The 25,293-nt window shown below is 44.8% G+C and overlaps 1 protein-coding gene and 1 long non-coding RNA gene across 7 annotated transcripts in view; both read right to left on the bottom strand.

The window, feature by feature from the left end:
- Positions 1-22,526, bottom strand: part of LOC126990088 (uncharacterized) — a 39,242-nt gene extending 16,716 nt beyond the window's left edge. The window contains exons 1-7 of one of the 5 annotated variants that reach the window (XR_007744000.1): positions 21,907-22,525; positions 19,707-19,823; positions 14,873-15,102; positions 7,921-8,030; positions 5,615-5,728; positions 5,038-5,136; positions 1,861-1,912 (exon numbers count right to left, since the gene is read on the bottom strand). Coding sequence is in view for 3 of the 5 variants with exons in the window: in XM_050848644.1 (XP_050704601.1) it covers positions 1,861-1,912; positions 5,038-5,136; positions 5,615-5,728; positions 19,707-19,823; positions 21,907-22,149 (625 nt within the window). In the remaining 2 variants the exon portion in view is untranslated. Of the gene's footprint in view, positions 1-1,860; positions 1,913-5,037; positions 5,137-5,614; positions 7,505-7,920; positions 8,031-14,872; positions 15,103-19,706; positions 19,824-21,906 lie in introns of those variants that run through there. The other 4 variants (XR_007744001.1, XM_050848645.1, XM_050848644.1 and 1 more) reach the window with 4 other exon arrangements.
- Positions 1,919-4,010, bottom strand: LOC126990091 (uncharacterized). 2 transcript variants are annotated; one of them, XR_007744004.1, is made up of 3 exons: positions 3,423-4,010; positions 2,740-2,838; positions 1,919-2,442 (listed from the first exon to the last, which is right to left on the bottom strand). It is a non-coding gene; the product is annotated as an uncharacterized LOC126990091 (long non-coding RNA). The 2 variants fall into 2 exon arrangements; XR_007744003.1 differs by lacking the exon at positions 3,423-4,010 and adding an exon at positions 3,126-3,415.
- Positions 22,527-25,293: the final 2,767 nt, after the last annotated feature.

Raw genomic sequence — 25,293 nt, forward strand, 5'->3', positions numbered from 1 at the left:
AGGGCATGTAGAGGTTGGGGAATTTTCTCTACAGGGGTCAAAGGTCAACGACCTTTCGTTAAAAGGTCCAAATTTCTATCTCGCAAATGAAACGTCATAAATGGCTGATCTTGGTAGTGTCAAAATGAACAGAATGGTGTCAAGGAAAGATCTGAAATGTAACCACTTACAAAAAAACAATATATGACCTCTGAAATTGAGGTCAAAATATTCAACACGCCAGAATTTGTTAAGAAGTTATCTTATCTCAGGAGAATATAATATTTCATGCAAAAAATAATGACCCTGTTTGAGTTCCCATGGCTGCTTAAAAAAAAAGTGAATAAGTGGTTTGGAAGGGATCAAAGGTCATTGAGCTTTCTATGTTTAATAAAGCAAAACCCAAACGCACAAATCTTGATTAGTAAAGATGAGGAACACATGTTGTAAATAAGGTGTTTCAATGTATGATAGTTCATTCTGAGATGAGGTCTCAAGGGTAACAGTCTGCATAAAGTTGCCGATCCTTGGCCGAACAATCTGTATCTGTTTGAGGTTGTGCACAAGCTGGATTGCTAGGTGATGACAGATGTGAGGAGGATGCAGGGAAACTTCAAAGCTTACATTGGAAGGGCTAGGAGAGTCTTGTTAATACAAATAGATGACTCTGCTTTATTGGAAGCATTGAATTTGGCAGGATGCTCTTAGCCTGGACATGGAAAACAGGATGGGGGATGGTTACTTCACCAGTGAAATGGAGGAAGCATCAAAGCCACAGCTGATAGCTATGTTCAGGGAAGGTTCATTGATGGTGCAGTACTAGTGTGTGATGGAAGGGACCCAAAGATCATGAACACATGCGTACAATGGCAGGCAGAACAATATCTCATAATTTGGGAGTCCCACCAGAACTGACTGTGTGATAGGGAACAATTTCTTGCCAGTGAGGAGAACAAAAAAGCATTTATCAAGACACAGCTGACACTGCACGAGGTGACACACTGGTCGTCAAGACAGCTACTGGACTTGTCAAAAGTGTGAGCACTCCTGTAGCTGTTGTTGTTGCCCAAGATTATTAATAGTTCTCGTGTACCACCGACCCGTCTACTGCACAAATCTGTTCCCACTCATGGATGGCCTGTAGGATATATCGTCAGTAGGAATTAGTGACCAAACTGATCTTTTGTTCAAGTATGCATGGTCAGGCAATGACACTGTACCCATGGACACACAAAGGAGACAATCTACAAATGAGATTTTCCAAGACATGTCACCAACACATACACGAACACTAATTCCTCCCACGATGAGCTAAAACATGCAGGTGTCAAAGCAATGCAGGTGTGGCGTGTGGAGATACTCCTTCAGAGAAAGCTCCTTTCCTCAAATTTCAGAAGCAAGCTGCAAGATTGATCCTGATAGGCTTCACCCTAATGTCTCGCCCCAGGGCCAGATGTCAGGCCAGGCCACACAACACACAAAATTTGAGGCAAACATTAAGAATGACTGCAAAGGTTTATGAAGCTAATTTTTGGTGTGTAAGGAGTTAGATTCTTGTTCATGATCCTCCAAAAATCTCAAAACTCTACAGTGACTATAAATGCTGAAAATCAACCCCTTGGAATGTCCCCTCCTATCACCTCAGAAGTGTAAACATTTGTGGAAAAGTGTGTGGCCGTCACTTAATGTCCCTCATGAGATGACCTGAGGGAAATGAATACTCTGAGGGGACAGCAGGAGTTGGAGCATGACCTTGGAATGGAAGAAGAAGACTTTAGCAGAATAGAGAGAGAAGGAACAATTGTAGAATGCAAATGAATCAGAGAAGAGGAAAAGGATTGAGAGAGGAGGAAGAAACAACAGAACAAAATTAACACTCACCAAATGATTCCTCTTCCACCTCCTCCTCCTCCTTGTCTTCTTCTGGCAGTACCTGCATATTAAGTGAGGGATTAATAAGCTGTATAAATATTGATACCTTATAAAACAATACATTCCTTTGACTGTTGCCTAAATTCAACACAATAATGTTACAGCTCTAAGCCTGGCCCCTCAGTCACTCCTTGATAACCCTGTTACCATACAACCCCCTTGGCAACCCTTAACAATCCTAGGCGGGACTTTACACACAAAACTCGCCTCACTTGGGGTCGTCCCTTCCTAACCCTGCACCTTGAAAATTAGCCACTTGACTGTGGATTTCCTACCAGAAGACCTCACCAACCTATAGGAATGGGGTGGGGTGTCTGTGGCTACAATTCAATGAAGAAAATTTGTAAAGTCCTGCAGCTTGGGAGGGGATATCCAGCACACCAATACCACATGGGAAACACTCCACTATCCACCACAGAGGCAGAGAAAGACCTGGGAGTGTATGTTACCAGTCTACCAGTGAAGGGATATCCAGCACACCAATACCACATGGGAAACACTCCACTATCCACCACAGAGGCAGAGAAAGACCTGGGAGTGTATGTCACCAGGCTACCAGTGAAGGGATATCCAGCACACCAATACCACATGGGAAACACTCCACTATCCACCACAGAGGCAGAGAAAGACATGGGAGTGTATGTTACCAGGCTACCAGTGAAGGGATATCCAGCACACCAATACCACATGGGAAACACTCCACTATCCACCACAGAGGCAGAGAAAGACCTGGGAGTGTATGTTACCAGGCTACCAGTGAGAGGATATCCAGCACACCAATACCACATGGGAAACACTCCACTATCCACCACAGAGGCAGAGAAAGACCTGGGAGTGTATGTTACCAGGCTACCAGTGAAGGGATATCCAGCACACCAATACCACATGGGAAACACTCCACTATCCACCACAGAGGCAGAGAAAGACCTGGGAGTGTATGTTACCAGGCTACCAGTGAAGGGATATCCAGCACACCAATACCACATGGGAAACACTCCACTATCCACCACAGAGAAAGACCTGGGAGTGTATGTTACCAGGCTACCAGTGAAGGGATATCCAGCACACCAATACCACATGGGAAACACTCCACTATCCACCACAGAGGCAGAGAAAGACATGGGAGTGTATGTTACCAGGCTACCAGTGAAGGGATATCCAGCACACCAATACCACATGGGAAACACTCCACTATCCACCACAGAGAGAAAGACCTGGGAGTGTATGTTACCAGGCTACCAGTGAAGGGATATCCAGCACACCAATACCACATGGGAAACACTCCACTATCCACCACAGAGGCAGAGAAAGACCTGGGAGTGTATGTTACCAGGCTACCAGTGAAAGGATATCCAGCACACCAATACCACATGGGAAACACTCCACTATCCACCACAGAGGCAGAGAAAGACATGGGAGTATATGTTATCAGGCTACCAGTGAAGGGATATCCAGCACACCAATACCACATGGGAAACACTCCACTATCCACCACAGAGGCAGAGAAAGACATGGGAGTGTATGTTACCAGGCTACCAGTGAAGGGATATCCAGCACACCAATACCACATGGGAAACACTCCACTATCCACCACAGAGGCAGAGAAAGACATGGGAGTATATGTTATCAGGCTACCAGTGAAGGGATATCCAGCACACCAATACCACATGGGAAACACTCCACTATCCACCACAGAGGCAGAGAAAGACCTGGGAGTGTATGTTACCAGGCTACCAGTGAAGGGATATCCAGCACACCAATACCACATGGGAAACACTCCACTATCCACCACAGAGGCAGAGAAAGACATGGGAGTATATGTTATCAGGCTACCAGTGAAGGGATATCCAGCACACCAATACCACATGGGAAACACTCCACTATCCACCACAGAGGCAGAGAAAGACCTTGGAGTGTATGTTACCAGGCTACCAGTGAAGGGATATCCAGCACACCAATACCACATGGGAAACACTCCACTATCCACCACAGAGGCAGAGAAAGACATGGGAGTATATGTTATCAGGCTACCAGTGAAGGGATATCCAGCACACCAATACCACATGGGAAACACTCCACTATCCACCACAGAGGCAGAGAAAGACATGGGAGTATATGTTACCAGGCTACCAGTGAAGGGATATCCAGCACACCAATACCACATGGGAAACACTCCACTATCCACCACAGAGGCAGAGAAAGACATGGGAGTATATGTTATCAGGCTACCAGTGAAGGGATATCCAGCACACCAATACCACATGGGAAACACTCCACTATCCACCACAGAGGCAGAGAAAGACCTGGGACTATATGTAACCAGGCTACCAGTGAAGGGATATCCAGCACACCAATACCACATGGGAAACACTCCACTATCCACCACAGAGGCAGAGAAAGACATGGGAGTATATGTTATCAGGCTACCAGTGAAGGGATATCCAGCACACCAATACCACATGGGAAACACTCCACTATCCACCACAGAGGCAGAGAAAGACCTGGGAGTGTATGTTATCAGGCTACCAGTGAAGGGATATCCAGCACACCAATACCACATGGGAAACACTCCACTATCCACCACAGAGAAAGACCTGGGAGTGTATGTTATCAGGCTACCAGTGAAGGGATATCCAGCACACCAATACCACATGGGAAACACTCCACTATCCACCACAGAGAAAGACCTGGGAGTATATGTTATCAGGCTACCAGTGAAAGCCAAATTCGTTCCAATCGCAGTGGACGGGTTAAAATGTGCCGATACCACCGATACCAATACATCGGTACATCCCTACTGGAGACAGTGTGTGGAGGAAGACATGAGAAGGATGAACAACTGGGAGAGAGTATGTGATCATCAAGAGTGGGAGACCTGGGTCGGTATCATAAGACATTTTGGCTTCTCATATCAGCTATTTCTAAAGGTCAAAGAGTGGGTCAATCAGGTTCCAATGAGTGTTTCCTTAGGTTCACGGTACAGAAGAAGAATCAAACTACCACCAGGGCCATAAAACTAATCCTGCTCAAAACTCCAACGAATGCCTTGTCAAATATGTGAACTTGGGCGACGGAATGTTTAGCTATACGGCCCCTAGTCACCTAGCAACTACCTGACTGACTCACCGGGTGGGCGGGCTGGGCCGTGCTCTCCACCTGGCACAGGATGAGGATGGAGGAGGTGGCCAGGTTGATGTCAATCCAAACCCTCGGGTAACTCACACTCTGTGGGCCGCAGGAAGAAAAGGATGATCAGTAGGCATTGAAAAAAATATATCAAAATTGTGAAAACTTTTTATTTTTTATTTTTACAGCAAAGGGAGGCAGCTCAAAGGCAATAAGGGGGGGGAGAGAGAGAGAGAGAGAGAGAGAGAGAGAGAGAGAGAGAGAGAGAAGTTTTGTTTAGTGAACGCAACATCTGTGGTCATATGCCGGAGAGAGACAGGAGGGGAAGGAATTATAGAAGGGAACAGACCCCAGGAGACGGGACACAACCCCCGATTAATACCTGGTACACTGCTGGGTGGACAGGGGCTATGTAGGGTATTGGAAAAGCCGCCCAAATTTTTCCACTCTGCTCGGGAATTGAACCCGAGCCGAGTGAGTGAATCAGTGCACCACGAAGACCCCATAAAAAAATAAATAATAAATAAATAAATAAAAATCATTAACATTCGTAGTAATAACAGCAGCAGCAGCATACCTTAGGCTTGCACAGCTTGAGGTTCCCAATGTGCATAGTGTAGCAGGGCACGGCGAACACCTGTCGACTGCCCCCAAGCGTGCTGTTGTAGGCCTTCAGGGAGTGTCGGCAGTGCTGGAAGGGGGGCAAACAGGTCACTCACTATACATACACACACACACACACAAAAAAAAAAATAATTAACCCGGTAGCAGCTGGGATCATGTTTCTTAATGGTCCCTCTAAGCGAGAAAGTGAGAAAAAATCACCCCTCACACAAACCATTTCATATTATATATCAAAGCATTTGTGATCAGATTATGTGTCATCTTTTTGGGGGGTTTATATCATGGCACAAATTTGTCCATTCGCTGCAACACGGTAAAGTCACAAATTAGGCCCGTCGCTGCTACACGGTAAAGCCACAAATTTGGCCCGTCGCTGCTACACGGTAAAGCCACAAATTTGGCCCGTCGCTGCTACACGGTAAAGCCACAAATTTGGCCCGTCGCTGCTACACGGTAAAGCCACAAATTAGGCCCGTCGCTGCTACACGGTAAAGCCTCAAATTTGGCCCGTCGCTGCTACACGGTAAAGACACAAATTTGGCCCGTCGCTGCTACACGGTAAAGCCTCAAATTTGGCCCGTCGCTGCTACACGGTAAAGACACAAATTTGGCCCGTCGCTGCTACACGGTAAAGCCTCAAATTTGGCCCGTCGCTGCTACACGGTAAAGACACAAATTTGGCCCATCGCTGCTACACGGTAAAGCCACAAATTTGGCCCATCGCTGCTACACGGTAAAGCCACAAATTTGGCCCGTCGCTGCTACACGGTAAAGCCACAAATTTGGCCCGTCGCTGCTACACGGTAAAGCCACAAATTTGGCCCATCGCTGCTACACAGTAAAGCCACAAATTTGGCCCATCGCTGCTACACGGTAAAGCCACAAATTTGGCCCGTCGCTGCTACACAGTAAAGCCACAAATTTGGCCCATCGCTGCTACACAGTAAAGCCACAAATTTGGCCCATCGCTGCTGCACGGTTAAATCACAACAAAATAAAGTCACTATACTCTAACTTGAGCTCTGTGGCTTGGGCCGGGCAAACCTCCATTGTTGACAGATCTAGCGATGACCTGCACATGGCAATCTGTCTCACTGTTATTCTGTGCGTTATCTATTTGTGGAATATACACATAGTCAAAATACGACTGCATGGTGTTATGAATGGCTTGGGATTACAGGGAAAGACAACGACTGAGTCACGCCCAGTCCTGACCGAGGTCAGACGTGGGTCATGGCGCTCCGCATGGAGTAGCCCGGGGCCAGCCTGTTGGCCTCTCCCCTTCCCCTCCAGCCCCCTCTCCCCTTTCATCAAGAAACCTACTTCCAGAATCACTACATAGCAAGTTAATTTTTTTGTGACTAAGTGAAATCATGGTGACAGTCTGACAGACAGTGAGTGGAGTGCGTGTGTGGTATCGGGATCGCCGAGTGTGTCGCCGCCGCGGCCTTCCATCAGGCCCCTGCCGACTCCCTGAGGTCTCCCCAGGCCCGCCCATCCTGCTGTTGAAGTCTGGTCAGGTGCAGTGCAGTGGAGGACTCGTCACTCAGGTGGGGGCAATGAGCAGGCTGCTCACCACCGAGGCTGTGCAGTCTGTTCCCAGGCACAGCAGCGAGTCTTCACATCTGTCTCGCCACCTGTGTTGGATTAGCACTCCACCGCTAAGCCCCTTTCTGAGTGACCGTCGATACCGCCTCTACCTGCTCCCTGGCCACCTGCTGCTACCTGACCCAGCATTGTGACCTGGGGATGACCTCGGATTAACACCTACTCGTCTTCCAGAGGAGGATTACCTTCCCGCCTCATTGCTCTACCACACTGCACTCCTCCACCTCTTCGCTCCTCAAGCATCATCACTACTTTCCCTCCGTTAATGTAAATCACAAACCCCCACACCCCTTTCATATTGTATTTTTCTTTAGGGTTGCACTGTATATTAATATGTATGTACATTTTTAGCTTAACGGCTGCAATTTCCTGAATAAACCGATTATTATTATTATTATTATTATTATTATTATAAGTTAAAATCGATAGACTATTGTAAAGAAACTTGAAATAAATCTTTTTGCCATTAACCAAGGCCATCTAGAGGGGGAGGCCTCTTCACGGGGGGGGGGGAAGTAGGCCGTGACGTAGGCCAAGTAGTGCCAGGTAGTGTCGGGTCAGCTGCGGCCAGGAGAGGTCACGCTCTCTGTTTTGTGCATTATTGACTCTGAAAACAGTGAAAAACTTGTTAACATTGTTTGTGCCTCTTACCCAGATAACAATACTGCCATACAAGTGCTGTGTGCCTTACTGGGAGGGAATCTTCAAAACTGGACCCAGAGTGATGGTGTTTTCCTTCCCACAAGACGAGGAGGCGTGCGCTGCGTGCCACAAACAAGCGAGTTAAGCAGCTGCTGCATGATAACATGTTCAGCACAGTGAGACAGTCAGTACAGTCAGCAGGCACAAAACCCATTACGGCTGTATTAAATGATGAGGGTTTGTCAGGCATTATAACAGCCAATAATATAGTTCATAAAATAGCCTGTGTTACACATGTATATAGATGAATATTGGTGATGTGAATACATGAATATGATGCGTTATGAGAGGAATGTGACTGTGATATGATTATGTATATGGTGTGACTAATCACTGATGCATACAGTATGAACATGATGTGGTTCTTTACATATGCTGGGCATAATATGTGTGTGTGAAAAAAGAATAACATGATATAATTATATGAATATAAACATTAAACATGGATATCAATATACTAGATGCAATACATATCAATATATGATATGAATAAAATATGCTTATATGAGATGAAGGAAAAATGCATATGAATATATATATATATATATATATATATATATATATATATATATATATATATATATATATATATATATCTATATATATATATATATATATATATATATATATATAAGTGCTTTTGTGAGGGTGATTTTTGTCATTTTTCTGGCTTAGAGGGACCATTAACCCGTACAGTGTTTAGTACGTTCACACGCTCAAAAAACTATCGATACACATTCAGCACGATACAAACTGACACCAAGGATGAAGCCATTGAGAACAGGCAATTCAAAACGCCCGCGCCAAATTCCTTATTCGTCAACTTAAAAAGCGTGCAAAGTTCCTACTTTTTATTAGGCAATGAGGCAGCACAAGAGAGTAGATTTAAACAACCTGTAGAAGTCCATCCAACTCTGTTTAGAATTTATCTTTCTTAGCAGCAATGCTATTACCATTGCAATTTGTTGTTTTTTTCTTCAGATGTCCACAACTTGTTCATGAAAGGAAAGACACGTTCAGTGGAAGCATTAGTGCCAGGATGGCACATCATGGACTCAACTATATCTGACATGCGTTGATGGCTGTTTTTGTCTTTGATATGGGAGAATACTTCTACCCACCGCTGTTACGTATATCACATGAGCATTACTGTTTAATAATTTGTGAATAAAAAGCTTAAACAAGTGTCACTCAAATCACTCCGTTAATATTATGGTGATATCTGGTGTCTCAGTGTCTCCCTTCCTCTCTATCCCTCCCTTACAGGGGCCCTGTCCTGCTCCCCCAGCAGAGCTGAGGTGATGGGGGTGACAGCACCCTTACCAACCCTACCGAGATTACCGGGTTGCTCGCTGTGACGTTCTTTGGACCCCACGGTAACGATAGTTTTTTGAGTGTGTACATATACGCACCTCTTAGGGAAGTGTTTAGTACATATATATACGCAAGCTCTTTTGAGGGCTTATATTCCCTTTATTTTTGTTTTTTTGTAGGTAACATTGTTCATTGACAGCAAAGAGCAATAACTTGACAAGTCTTGGTATTTTTAAATGGACGTTAAAGGCCTTTCTGTACATTTGTCTGCATTCCAACAAAAATCATTATACAAGAAGGTAAGTTACTTCCTTCTAGGTAATTACTCCTTGGTTCTATAATCAGTAAGGCATGTGGAATTGTAAATTATGGCTCAGAGTAATCGGAACTGAAAACTTATCGTCGGAAGCTTCTTAGTGTTTTGTTGAGCTTTGTGAACTACAGCTGTGGTACACACGGCCTTGAAGTGTTGTCTGATCCAATCATTCTCTTGTACTTACAATTATTGTTTATTTTTTAGGTTTTTGTGATGTAAAGAAGTACTAATACATTACTCACACTTTGGGGCAGTGAGAAGTGTTTATAATGGAAAGAATATTGGCTCGAAAAAATGTAAAGACAAATTTCTCTTTCCTGGTATGACATTGTTAGCTCTGAGACACACACACACACACACACACACACACACACACACACACACACACACACACACAAAAAAAAATATATATATATATATATATATATATATATATATATATATATATATATATATATATATATATATATATATATATATATATATATATATATATATGAAATAATTTGTAATTTTTTGTACATTTTTAGGGTCAAATAAAAAAACAGGAAAAAGTTCCCCCTGGCATGAGCCTATAAAAGAGCACACTGTACGGGTTAATATATTTCCTTCAAGCTTTTTTTTCTTTCCTGTTCTTTTATTAGGTATTTTTCCCTTAATGTTCTCTCTCCCTCTTTGCCTTCTTAGTACAATTCCCTTCCCAAGCTTTATTCTCCTCCCTTGGTCTTTTCAGTGCCAGGATCCGTGACACTATCCATGGCACTCCTAACCTTGCCCTGCCTTCCCTGTCCCTGGCCTTCCTCTGCTACTATTTAACATTGCTCCAGCAGCAGCACCTTCTCACTTGCTTAGACGTCACTGTTCTATGCATTTTGAACTGCATATTATGTGCGCTGCAAACTGCTAGCAAGGCCGCTGCTGATTTTTGAAGGGTTAGCGAGTTCCTTGCAGCCGCCTCGGGGTGCAATGAGGGGTGTTGGGAGGGGGCTACGTCAAGTTGGGTTGGGGGAGTTAGATTTACTCGACACGCAGCGGAGGATGTGAGGAGGATTCCAACCCTGGCCCTGGCAGTCGTGGCCAGCCAGGCCTTCTAACCACTGCTCCACTGCTCCATATTAGATCACGTGGGTGTTGATGCTGGTAGGCTAACACTGTGATACTCATGCCATACCATTCTTTCATTGACACAGGCTTTACATAAATGAGACAACACAGGCATTTGAAAAGACATTATTATTATTATTATTACTATTATTATTATTATGGAATATATGAAAAATGGAAGGAATAGTGCAAGAGAGAGAGAGAGAGAGAGAGAGAGAGAGAGAGAGAGAGAGAGAGAGAGAGAGAGTTATGTATACGACTTTAATAATCTTAAGCAAGTGAATTCCTCCTCGTACCTCATGTCCTCCTCCTCCTCCTCCTCTTTTCTGTATTGTATGTCTTAACGAAGCAGAACTTACTTCATGCTTCTTAAACTTGAGGAGGAGAGAAGGAGGAGGAAGCAAGTCTCGTAAGATAATATAATACTTTTCTCTCTCTCTCTCTCTCTCTCTCTCTCTCTCTCTCTCTCTCTCTCTCTCTCTCTCTCTCTCTATTTCATTCCCTTTACTCTTCCTTTCATTCCCTTTAATTTTACTAGTGTGTGTGTGTGTGTGTGTGTGTGTGTGTGTGTGTGTGTGTGTGTGTGTGTGTGTGGGCAGGGAAGGGAGGGTAGGAGAGCCACAAAGTTACCTACACAGTTTTCAGACCATTGCGTAGAGTCGAGTCAGTCAGTCAGTCAGTCAGCAAATCAGTCAGTCAGTCAGTCAGTTATTCTTTGTCACCCAGTCCGTCAGTCAGTCAACCCATCAGTCAGTCAGTCAGTTACCCGGTCAGTCAGTCAGTCAGTCAGTTATTCTTTGTCACCCAGTCCGTCAGTCAGTCAACCCATCAGTCAGTCAGTCAGTTACCCGGTCAGTCAGTCAGTCAGTCAGTTACCCGGTCAGTCAGTCAGTCAACCCATCAGTCAGTCAGTCAGTTACCCGGTCAGTCAGTCAGTCAACCCATCAGTCAGTCAGTCAGTCAGCCACTCAGTCAGTCAGTCAGTTACCCGGTCAGTCAGTCAGTCAACCCATCAGTCAGTCAGTCAGTTACCCGGTCAGTCAGTCAGTCAGCCACTCAGTCAATGTTCCCACGCCTCACCTCACAGCCTCCTCGTCCTTCAAATGGAAAGCCGAGGCTGGACCATTTTCGCGACATAATTCTGCCCCATAGTCTCCAACATTTTGGAGCTCACACACCCACACTCTGTAAGGCTTCCGGAGAGGCTGTTGTGGGTGTTGGCATCGATAGTACCATTAGCCCAGTGATAGATTGACCAGGCTTCTGTACCTTGAATGTGAACAATACTTATTTGAACCCGACTTGTGGCCTTTGGGAATAGGTGTTTTGAGGCGAAAGAATGTGGGAATATTTGAACTGACATGCCGAGACAATATCACCACCTAGATAAACAAAACAGATATGACTAATAGATGCAATAATAGACACTGAAAAGTAAATGAGAAAGTGAAGTAATAGAAAAAATGGCCATATATAAAGTGATAAAATAGACTTGAAATGCATTACTAGATAGAAGAAACATAATTGCTTTCTAAATAAATACAAAAAAACGCGTAAAATGAAAAAAAAAGTCTCGATCCTCCCTTCTAGAAAGCGTTGAAGTCATAGGAAAGGACAAAACAGACAAAGCTAATGCAGAGTTGACTAGAGAAAGGGATGAAAGAGTACAGATAGTGGTTGACTCTTGCATCAGGAATTCGGACAGCATAAGGAGGAGGTAGAGTAGAAAGTGTGTGGGAGTGTTGTTTGCAAAAGTTTGTGTTTTTTCCTAGAGTTTGTTCATGTCTTGTTTTTTTAGTAATATTTTGTTCTCAGTGTGTGTGTGTGTGTGTGTGTGTGTGTGTGTGCGCGCAGGTCTGGGCGTGAGAGAGACTTAGGAGTCCTAGTGAGCGCTGACCTCCGTCCTAGGGCTCAATGCATTCAGGCTAAAAATCGGGCAAACAGAGTACTTGGTTTCATCTCAAGGAGCGTGAGCAATAGGAGCGCTGAAGTCATCCTCAAACTTTACTTAGCACTAGTTAGACCTCATCTCGATTATGATGTTCAGTTCTGGTCCCCCTACTATAGAATGGATATCAAGATGTTAGAATCTGTACAGACGAGGATGACAAAGGTGATTCAGGGGGTGAGAAACTTGCCTTATGAAGACCGGCTGAAGCATTTAAATCTACACTCGCTAGAAAGGCGAAGGTTGCGAGGAGACTTGATCGAAGTCTATAAATGGATGAAGGGATTTAATAAAGGGGATGTCAATAAAATTTTGAGAGTGAGAGAGCCAGGTCGGACGCGTGGCAATGGTTTTAAGTTAGACAAATTCAGATTCAACAAAGACATAGACAAGAATTGGTTCACCAGTAGAGTGGTGGATGAATGGAACAGGCTTGGGAGCCATGTTGTGGGTGCCAATACCGTAGATACATTCAAGAAGAGGTTAGATAAAGCCATGGATGGTGAGGTAAGGTGGAGTGGAGTGTACAGGAGCTGCCTTGTATAGGCCAACCGGTCTCTTGCAGACTCCTTATGTTCTTATGTTCTCTCCAACCCTTTCCTCCCTTCCTTCCTTGCTCACTTTCCTCCCTCCCTCCCTCCTTTCCTCGCTCATTTCCTTCCCTTTCTCTGAACTTTGGGAGAAAAGTTGTCCCTTCTGATGTGGAACACCTTAGATAGATAAGCTTTATGACAAGATCACAAGAAAACATGGATATAAATTTGAGAGTGAGATTTACGGGAAGACACAGAGGGGAGAAAACAGAGTGAGAGAAATAATGGATCAATGTAATGTACTTTAGCCTTAAATTTCTTTCAGTAGTGCAAGAAGTTAGTCAGAATCTTGGGAAACAGTAACAAAAGCTTCGTGGCTATTTATATGCATTGCTCAGGTCTTAGTAAGCTTGGTGTTGTAGGTAAGAACTGTAGCCTTAAGTTTCTGTCATGCTGCAAAGGCTTTTCTCTATAAGATGGAATTGTAGTTTATTTTAGTATGCATTTTCAAAGTCAAAAAACATTCAAAAAACCCTCACACCTTATATAAACCCCAAACATGCCAATTTGTACTGATAATATGACATGCAGCAGCAGCTTAAGTATTGGTCATTCCAGCAAACTGAGGCGGCCTTTTAAATGCCTGTAGTTCACCTCATCACAAAGCTTTGTAAGGGCAACTAAAAGGTATTTCAATAATTTAGTGCACGTAAATCCGCTCATCATCTCTGGGCCTGTGTTAGGTTTGAACACTGGGATATGGGCCGATAGGAAGGCCAGAATTGCCTCAGTTTACCTTCCCCAGGTACAAGTGTTCATCAACCATCTACACAGGAAGGATGAACAGCTGTGTGAGGCCTTCTAGCCACTGCTACATATTAGATCACGTGGGTGTTGATGCTGGTAGGCTAACACTGTGATACTCATGCCATACCATTCTTTCATTGACGCAGGCTTTACATAAATGAGACAACACAGGCATTTGAAAAGACATAGAGTATGATCTGTTTGGTACAAGTCCCTCTCTCCTGAGCTTGTCTATGTAGGCTATTACAAAAGAAAACTGCCAGCTCTGGGATTTATATGAGGTGTGAGGGTTGGGGAAAAAAAATCACTACAATCGTCCCTCAAATAGTACAGTTTCCAATAGTTTGGTTTCAGTTTTATATGGATTGTCATGGAAGATCTTTTAGGATTTTAAAATTTCCGGCTCCTTAAAAATCTTCTTAGAAAATCCACATAAAACCAAATCCGAACTATTGGAAACTGTGCTATTTGAGGGACGACTGTATTACTAAGGAAAGAAAAATAGCTTGAATACTTATGACATAATGACAAAGTAGCCTATCAGTGTGCCACTCCCCCGCCCATGGGAAGGAAGGGAAAGAATGGAGCTATGGGAGATGACCTGTTTTTCCTTCTGCTCTCACTCCCTCCTCCCGCCATAGTCCGACAGGTGTCTGTTCTTCCTATGTATTCCTATGTATACTCCCCTTTCCCTCCTCTGCTTTAATAATGAAATAGCTGCCTCCAGCCCAGTGTCACTCCCTCCTCCTGCCATAGTCCGACAGGTGTCTGTTCTTCCTATGTATTCCTATGTATACTCCCCTTTCTTTCCTCCCTTCCCTCCTCTGCTTTAATAATGAAATATCTGTCTCTAGGCCACCAGCCCTAATCAGGCCATACCTGCGGCAAACAAGGTGTCAAGGGTGTGTGTGCTGTGGAGGTATAGTTGGTGGAGTGGACATGATGCCATTCACTGCCTTGACATCAACCTGTCATTCTCGTGCCGTCAAAACCTGGTGGTTACCCGGGTGAGAGGTCATGCTTCAAGCCGTGTCTTATCCATTGTGACGGTGTTGTTTACTGATAGCTACGCTGGAACATTTCCACACATTAAGCCTCCATGGTGGGAGCTAACAGGATGGAGAGAAAAAAAGAAACACCAATAGAAAGGAAATTAATGCAGGAATAAGAGAAAAATTAGTTAACACTCAGCACTCTATCCCTCCTCATCTCCTTCAGGTCCTAGTGTCTGGAAATCAGGTTTGGTGTTAACTGTGTGAACATTACCACACTTTGATATATATATCATTATAAATTGGGTGCTACTTCAGCGTGCAGTCTGGCCCAGTATCACAAGTCTGCAAAATGACCTGACCTGTCTCCCGAAACCTAGCTCATGTGTCGCCCCAATAGAAAAGAAGAGAAAGAAAAAAAAAAAAAAAAAGACCAATGGAAAACAAAAAAACACAAGATAAATTAATAAAAAAATAAACAAAAACATTCTCCATGAAATCAAATGGGTCAATGACTTGACTCTTGAGGCAGTCACTGTAAACAGAGTGAATCATTGCATCAAATATCTTAACGCAATGAGACTCACTTGCTCTAAACGCAGCCTCCTAAATTTAAGTAAATAAATGAGAGAGAGAGAGAGAGAGAGAGAGAGAGAGAGAGAGAGAGAGAGAGAGAGAGAGAGGGAAGGAAGGAACGAAAGGAAGGAAGGAAGAGGGTTGGAAGGAAGGAAGGAAAGGGAAGGAAGGAGGGATGGGATGGGAAAGGCGTGGAAGAGAGGGTTAAGGAAGGGAAGGAAAGTGAAGGGAAGGGATGGGAAGGGAAGGGAGGGGATGGGGAGGGGATGTGAAGGGAAGGGATGGAAAGGGGAGAGAAGGGACAGGAAGGGATGGAAAGGGGAGAGAAGGGACAGGAAGGGATGGGATGGGAAAGGAAGGGATGGGCTGGGAAGGGAAGGGAAGAGAAGGGATGGGAAGGGATGGGATGGGGAGGGAAAGGAAGGGATGGGAAGGGAAAGGAAGGGATGGGAAGGGATGGGAAGGGATGGGCTGGGAAGGGAAGGGAAGAGAAGGGATGGGAAGGGATAGGAAGGGAAGGGATGGGATGGGAAGGGAAGGGATGGGAAGAGAGGGTTAAGGAAGGGAAGGAAAGGTTAGGGAAAGGAAGGGATGAGAAGGGAAAGGAAGGGATGGGAAGGGAAGGGAAGGGATGGGAATGGATGGGATGGGAATGGAAGGGAAGGGAAGGGAAGGGAAGGGAAGGGAAGGGAAGGGAAGGGAAGGGAAGGGAAGGGATGGTGTAGCCGCTGTTCGGCTCAGCAAAAGATAGACTAATGTGGTAGATATGTATGTAGGCATTATCGGATTATATGAATTTATGAATTATGTCGGGATGGTCGAGCGAAGGGGTGGTGTGAGGCGGTAGTGTGGGGTGGTGTGAGGCGGTAGTGTGGGGTGGTGTGGGGCGGTAGTGTGGGGTGGTGTGGGGCGGTAGTGTGGGGTGGTGTGGGGGGGGAGTGTGTGGTGGTGTGGGGCGGGAGGGTGGTGTGGGGTGGTGTGGGGTGGTTGTGTGGGGTGGTGTGGGGGGGTTGTGGGGGGGGGGGGGGGGGGGTTGTGTGGGGTGGTGTGTGGGGGTTGTGTGGGGTGGTGTGGGGCGGTAGTGTGGGGTGGTGTGAGGCGGTAGTGTGGGGTGGTGTGGGGCGGTAGTGTGGGGTGGTGTGAGGCGGTAGTGTGGGGTGGTGTGGGGCGGTGGTGTGGGGTGGTGTGGGGCGGTGGTGTGGGGTGGTGTGGGGTGGTGTGGGGTGGTGTGGGGCGGTGGTGTGGGGTGGTGTGGGGCGGTGAGTGGTGGTGTGGGTGTGGTGTGGGGTGGTGTGGGGTGGTGTGGGAGGGTGGGGGTGGTGTGGTGTGGTGGTGTGGGGTGGTGGGGCGGTGGTGTGGGGTGTGGTGTGGGGTGGTGGTGTGGGGTGGTGTGGGGTGGTGTGGGGTGGTGTGTGGTGGTGTGGGGTGGTGTCCCAGATGTTCACGGGAAAAGTGTCGAGACAGCGGCGAGATGACTGAAATGCTGACTCTGGACGCCTGCTGGAGGCCCTCAACTCCTAGGAAAGCCTTGCCAAATGTGTGTTTCCTTAGGTTCAAAGTACAGAGGAAGGGTCACACTACCACCAGGGTCACAAAACTACCCCTGGAAATGCCCACAACTCCTAGGAAAGCCTTGTCAAGTGTGTGTTTCCTTAGGTTCACGGTACAGAGGAAGGGTCACAAAGCTACCCCTGGAAATGCCCACAACTCCTAGGAAAGCCTTGCCAAATATGTGTTTCCTTAGGTTCACGGTACAGAGGAAGGGTCACAAAGCTACCCCTGGAAATGCCCACAACTCCTAGGAAAGCCTTGTCAAGTGTGTGTTTCCTTAGGTTCACGGTACAGAGGGTCACAAAACTACCCCTGGAAATGCACACAACTCCTAGGAAAGCCTTGTCAAGTGTGTGTTTCCTTAGGTTCACGGTACAGAGGGTCACAAAACTACCCCTGGAAATGCCCACAGCTCCTAGGAAAGCCTTGGCAAATGTGTGTTTCCTTAGGTTCACGGTACAGAGGAAGGGTCATAAAACTACCCCTGGAAATGCCCACAACTCCTAGGAAAGTCTTGGCAAATTATGCTTGCATCTCAAAATTATCAAATAATCTATGTTTCTTTATGTGCACCATTTAATTCTGCATGTTTTTACATATAATACATGATGATTATGTTGAGTTTATGGCTGAAAACTTGTTATAAACAGAAGCAACATTTGAAATTTGGTGCGCGTGGCCAGCCCGGATATGGCGCCGTTTTGGCCTGGCCGTAGTAAAGGGGTTGAGCCTGTGGTGTCTTGTTGGTCAGGCATAAATAAACCAAAAATTGAAAATGGGCAGCTCCTTAGTGCCTCCCTTGAGTGAGAAAGTGCCGGGCCAGCCCCTGCTACTTACTGTGGAATGCTTCTTCATATAAAAATCACGGATCAAACAACAGATAAACATGGACGCTCTTCACATACACAGACAAGCACACAGACTTACACTTATGTACAAGATCACAAACACTCACATTGACACTGACCCACAAACATACCTACACAAGGCAAACAGTCAACGTACTCGTAACACACACATCCATAAATACCAAACATATCACACCGACGCATACAAGCACTCATACTTTCCACGCACCATACACCACTGGAACAGCCTCCCTCAACAGATTTTAGACTGCGATACAATAGACTCATTCAAAAAACAAATACACACTCACTTGTCACCACAACACACCAACACTAACAATTACACTTGATTCACTTCCCTCACCTGCACACTCGGCTCCCCCGTCCCCCCGACAGTCAACATATATGCGTGTTATGCACCATACAGGTGCCCTGCGCATTATTATCCAGATCCAGATCCAGATAAAAATCATGTGATAAAAATGGTGCAGCTATAAACACTGAACCATAAGTACGAGTGGCTGTTAAACCCAGACGGGCTAGGCACGGGTCATATAGGATGACTGGCAGGAACCAACACTGTGAGCCACATATTTGTAACAGGTTCACAGCATGGTGTGGTGAATGCTTATGTTGCCTTCCCATGACTGAGCCTTGGGGAGCTTGGCCATTTCCAGGGGGAGTTTTATGACCCTTCTGCCCGGGCTGCCTCTGTACAGTCAATGTGAAAAAAAGACTCATTACAAACCCAATTATCTCCTTTGTTTGACTTTGAAAAGAGTTTGCATTAAGAGTCTACTGATACAGCAAGCTTACTATGAGGGGCCTTGAGCCAGGCAGCGCTTTTGGCAAATATCTTGTAAAGAAACAGCTTGAGCACGACCCTGGCACCATTGTGAAGGATTAGGGCACTCATTTGGGGGATAGTTTTGGGGACACATTAATGGAAACAACATTAATTGAAATGGGGAAATTTGTTTGGGTTTATGATCTTTTGCTTTGGGAACTAAATTCAGGAACAAATTAATCTCATACACACACACACACAAAAAAAAGGGTCCAGAACTGGAGGAAGTGACATATGAAAAGAGACTAAAGGAAATGGACTTAGCAACACTAGAACAAAGAGGAGACCTATTACAAATATATAGACTATTGAGTAAAATGGAAGAAGTAGATAACGAGAAATTGCTACTAAGAGAGGAACCTTCCAGCAGGAATACTAGAGGACATAGTAAAAAGTTGAGGAAGGGAAGATGCTCAAGAGACATAAAGAAATATAGCTTCCCACAAAGAAATATAGAGCTTTGGAACAGACTAAGTGAAGAAATAGTATCGGCAAAGAGTGTGCAGCGGAAAGTTGGATAATTATAGATACGGAGACGGGACCACACCAGCGTAAGCCCAGGCCTGTAAAATTACAACTAGGTAAATACACACACACACACTCACAGACTCAAACATATACTCATATTCATAGTGTGTGTGTGTGTGTGTGTGTGTGTGTGTGTGTAATGAGGTATTTGTTATGTATTTTTTTGTTTCCATGTCCTTAGGTAAGCTGCTGGGGTAGTCCTCGGTGGAAGAAAGTGTAAGCCATCAGCAGGGGACAGCTGCTGGACACACAGGAGGAACTGACACACCAGGAGGGACACAACACATACAAGAAAAAAGACAACAACAACAACAACAACAACAACAACAAGCAGGAGGAGGAAACAAGGACAAAATAAACTCAACACTCACCAATAGTGTGTGCTGCTCCTTCTCTTCCATTCTCTTCCTCCTCCTCATCTTCTTCTTCTTCTTCTTCTTGTTGTCTGTGCATATTGTTGTAAATTGTCCATTCTCTTCCTCCTCTCTCTGCATCATAAAAAACTGTGTCAACAACCACTGAGCTCCTTCAGACTGTAATGGCACAGATTGGCACCAAAACACCCAAGCTAAATACATGAAAGGCAGCAGCTTCTGGCATAAAATAACAAAGAATGACCTCGCTCACTCAGATAATAATAATAATGTCTCATTTGTAAGGAAGAATAAATGATTTAATAAATAAATAAATGATTGAGTAAAGACGTGTGGTTTTGTCAGGTTAGGTCAGAGGACGGCACCCAGCATTTTTACGGCAAACCTTCTAAGGGTGGAGAAGGGGTCAACAAGCAGGTGGGCCATTATTTAAAAGCACCAAAATCTCCCAGAAAGAAACATTTTTGTCCAGCAGTGTCCCACGGGTCATGTTCTGGGGACAGTGTTGCCTCTAGACAAGGTAATACTTTTTTGGTCCCTGAATGCAGTGCAGTAAAGAAACACTTCCAGAAAATAGAAACAAAATTTATATGACACAAAAATGTTTATGTGAAGCACACCCCCGCTGGGCTGTGTGTCAGGGGGCGACACATTCCTCAGGCCCACAAAACACCCAAAAGACAATCACAAAACACCAAAAAATCTGCATTATGAAGCCAAATCTATACCGCTATATTACACCAGTCCACAGCGCTGAAAAAACATGGCTCTCCACCACACTGTGACCCCCCCAGGGGAAACTGTGTGTATGCACACACCCCTGAAAGCAGCGAGGCTCCTTCCTTAACCCCCTGGACCCCAGCGATGCGTCACGGAACGTTGTGGCGCCCTAATGGAACAGCCAAGGAGGCTAATGTTTTAACCCATTAGCAGCGGGGATCATGTTTCTTAATGGTCCCTCTAAGTGAGAAAAATGAGAAAAAATCATCACTCTCACAAACCATTTCATAATATATATCAATGCATTTGTGATCAGTTTATGCATCATTTATTTTGGGGGGTTTATATCATGGCATAAATTTGGCCCGTCGCTGCTACGGTAAAGCCACAAATTTATTACGTCGCTGCTACACGGTAAAGCCACAAATTTGGCCCGTCGCTGCTACACGGTAAAGCCACAAATTTGGACCGTCGCTGCTACACGGTAAAGCCACAAATTTGGCCCGTCGCTGCTACACGGTAAAGCCACAAATTTGGCCCGTCGCTGCTACACGGTAAAGCCACAAATTTGGCCCGTCGCTGCTACACGGTAAAGCCACACATTTGGCCCGTTGCTGCTACACAGTAAAGCCACAAATTTGGCCCGTCGCTGCTACACGGTAAAGCCACAAATTTGGCCCGTCGCTGCTACACGGTAAAGCCACAAATTTGGCCCATCGCTGCTACACGGTAAAGCCACAAATTTGGCCCGTCGCTGCTACACGGTAAAGCCACAAATTTGGCCCATCGCTGCTACACGGTAAAGCCACAAATTTGGCCCATCGCTGCTACCGGGTTAACTGTACATGAAAGGGGTATGAGGGGACAGTACCCCAAGCAGGCAGGACCCACGCCACGCCTTGCAGGTCACTGTTCTCAGTTATTGCGTTTGTGTAAACATGTCACTGGTCATGAGGAGACACACTTATTACAAGTTCCTCTGTCGCCCTCACGCCAACTCCTCCCTCATCAGCTGAGGCAGTAAACCTTGACACACACAAATGTGGAAGAGCTTGTTGCATTGCTCACGTAAAAAGTTGGGCACAACATCTGTGGTCATAAGCCGGAGAGAGACAGAAGGGGAAGGAATTATAGGAGAAGGGAATAGACCCCAGGAGATGGGACACAACCTCCGATTAATACCTGGTACACTGCTGGGTGGACAGGAGTGTAGGGTATCGGAAGAGCCGCCCAAATTTTTCCACTCTGCCGGGAATCGAGCCCGGGCTCTGTCGGTTGTGAGCCGAGTGTGCTAACCACTGCACCACGAAGCCCCCGCCTTGCTCACATAAACTTTCTGACAATCACTAACACTATGCAAGTATGAAACATTAAATTAATTTGTATTTTTTTATCTATAAGTTCAAATATATGCCATTTTGGTGAAGGTAACAAGAGCCATCCAGACACAAGCAGACTGAACCAAGACTTTACTTACTGGGTTACTTGACGGAGTTGTTGTTGTTGTTGTTGTTGTTGAGAGTCCAGGATGGAGTTTGAGCCTGCCCAACAAAATAAGTGACGTTGAAATGTTTAGTAGTGTAACTGTGTGGTTGTAAGGAAAGACAGGGACACTATATATCATACTGTACACATGGAAACAAGACTGTGTGTGTGTGTGCGTGTGTGTGTGTGTGTGTGTGAGGGAAAAGGCCGTTGTGTAAGGCAGTGCGGGTGTCATTCTAGAGTTTTACACACACGCACACACGCCCTCCAAAACACGCACACAAGCCTTCACACACGCACACAGGCCTTCACACACGCACACACGCCATAAAGCACAGCCATGAGTGACGTGCCTGACACACACTTATAAACACGAAAAATCCGCCCACAATCTCCACTCCCTGTTTTCTCCGTGTTCTCTTGGTCTCCGGCGGTTACTGTGGGTTTCTAAAGGCGTGGAGAACCATTACCACATGATATACTGCCTCAGACACCTCCGTCAGGCTTTACAAGTGGAGAAAACGGTAAAATAGTGTGTTTGCCTGGAAAGGAGAGGTCGGCGGCCATCTTGTCTTCCTCTTCTTCTTCTTTGACCTGTTACCTGTATCGTGTTGTGTTATTTTGTTCCTTATTTTGTGTTCTATGTGTGTTTTAATGGCGGGAAATGCTTGACAAAAATGTGATTACTGTTTTGACGGGTTTAAATTATATTGAGGAAGTGTTTTCACGTGTGTTGGGGCAAATAGTTAGCGCCTAACTAAATTGTCTAAGCTAACGAAATTGTCGTACTTGGCTCATTTCCTTCTGTTTTTAGGCCAAAACTATTAAAAACACTTCCATAATCAACACTGTAGACAATATCTTTAATTATGAGGGTGTCGACATGAAATATACACTGACTTCTCTAATAATTGTACAATTTAAGATAATACATTTCAAAGTCTACCCTGAAAAACATAGATAGAAAACGTAAAGTAATGATCGAGGGGGTCAAGCTGTACCTAGCCAACTTGACCCTACATGAAAACTACACACATCACCCTTGACCTCGAATATATTATAAACTTGAGGTCAATGCTTGGATATGTAAAGGTCATGATAAGTTACTTTTTGAACATAATGACATCGCTTTTCACTTTATAACACCTGTAGTAGTATATACTCACAGAAGATTCCCTGGAAGAGGCCTTAAGTGGCCTGTGGCTCCAGTTCAGCAGCCTGAACACTGTGTGGGCTGCGCGTGGTGACTATTTGTGCTCTATATGAAAATTTTTGTTCTTGATTTTTCCAAAATTTATCGAGTTTTGCCTCAAAACTCTCTACTGAGTCAGCGTTCACTACCCACTCTGGCAAACTGTTCCAGGTATTAACCACCCGGTTGGGGAATGAAAACTTCCGAACATTCAGCCTAGCTCTTGGTTTAAGGATTTTCTTAGAGTTTCCCCGTGTGGTGCTATCTTCCCTTAAATAAAAAAAGTCCCTCTGTACAATCTATATCATATTTCCTGGTTACAATTTTAAAAGTTTCAGTTTGGTCTCCCCGGGATCTTCTATATGCCAGTGTGGGCAACTCAAGCTGTCTCAGTCTCTCTCCATATGGCAGGTCTTTCAGGCAAGGCACCAGCTTCGTTGCTCTTCGCTGCACGTTTTCCACAGCCTCAACATCCTTCACCAGGTGTGGACTCCATACCTGGTTGGCATATTCTAAATGGGGTCTTACCAATGCAGTGTAGAGTGTCTTGAATACTGCAGGGTCAAGGTGAATAAAAGTTCTTCTTATCAGCCCCACAATCTTATTCGCCTTGTTAATTTTTTCGGCCAGGTGGTCTGAGAACATGAGCTTGTTATCAATGACCACACCTATGTCCTTTTCTACCCTGATCTTATTGATTTTACTGTACATATTATAAACTTTGTCCTCAATTTCTGATTGCCCAATCCTCATGTGTTTACTTTTGTCTGGGTGAAAATTCATGAGCCATTTTTCTGTCCATCCTTTGAGCTCATCTAGGTCCTCTTGCAGCTTGTCACAATCTTCCCTTTCCTTTATCTTTCTAAAAATCTTAGTGTCGTCTGCATACAGGAACACTTGGCTGTCATGTTTGACTGAATCCGGCAGGTCATTTATAAACATTACAAATAGCAAAGGACCCAGCACCGAGCCCTGTGGCACTCCACTTGTCACGTCCTTCCATGCTGATGCCTCGCCATTGACCAGGACCCTCTGCTTCCGACCACTCAAAAAACTATGAATCCATCTGAGCACCTTGCCTTCCACTCTATAGTAGTAGTAGTAGTGGTAGTAGTAGTAGTAGTGGTAGAAGTAGTGCTGAGAGAGATGGAGAGGTGGAGAGAGAGATGAGGAGAGCGGTGGAGAGAGAACACGCAGCTTCCTTTACCGGAGAGAGAGAGAGAGAGAGAGAGAGAGAGAGAGAGAGAGAAAACAAGACGAAGGATAAGAAGGAAAGAAAAAAAGAAGAAAGAGAAACACACACACACACACACACACACACACACACACACACACAAAAGACAACTCGTACCCAAAATATTTCACACGCACATGCCATGTACGTTTCCACAGGGCCAGGGAGAGCCATCACTGGGCCCTGGTACTATGAGTGTCATTGGGCCCCTACCGTGTGACTGTCTGCATATATTTTAAAGGAAAATATGGATAAACTATCATAAACAAACTGGTGTAAATAAACAATGCACATAACACTATACGGTCCATACCATAGGCCTATAAATACAGTAAAATAATCAATTATTTACTGATATGTAATGATAATTCAGCTAATCAAACATGGTACAGACAAACACTGTACAGTATATTACTCAAAAGAAAATCTATATTTTATTCCAATTTCTCATTATAGGAATATAACTCCCACAACTTAATAACAACTGAAAAGATCTTCATGCTCAATCCGCATTATCGCCATATCCTTTTCTTCCCTTCCCTACCCCAGGGCCCAGCGGTCCAGCCCTGTCATACGAGAACTAGACGCGTTCATAGCTTCATCTCTCTCTCTATCACTCAGTATCCAGACTGCTCTACACTGTCCTACATTATGCTACATACTTAAACATACGGATAAAATTATAAGTAGTTTCCTAACTTAAAGTCTGTAAGTTCTGTAACTTACTGAAATATTTGCCAAGGAATGAGAGAGACGATGTACACCCTGCCACAGAATGATGGTGACTGAGCGAGACGGAGAGTTGACATCGCTTATATTCCAACACAGCTGAGCTGCATTCATTTACGTAATTACGTGGTGTCACTCCAGGCTTAAGATTATTTAGAAAAAGGTTTTCAACAACTATTATTTTACTGATAAACTGTAGAAACTTCTATTATATATATACATAT

The sequence above is a fragment of the Eriocheir sinensis genome, unplaced genomic scaffold, assembly GCF_024679095.1.
Source record: "Eriocheir sinensis breed Jianghai 21 unplaced genomic scaffold, ASM2467909v1 Scaffold1445, whole genome shotgun sequence".
Classification (NCBI taxonomy): Eukaryota; Metazoa; Arthropoda; class Malacostraca; order Decapoda; family Varunidae; genus Eriocheir; species Eriocheir sinensis.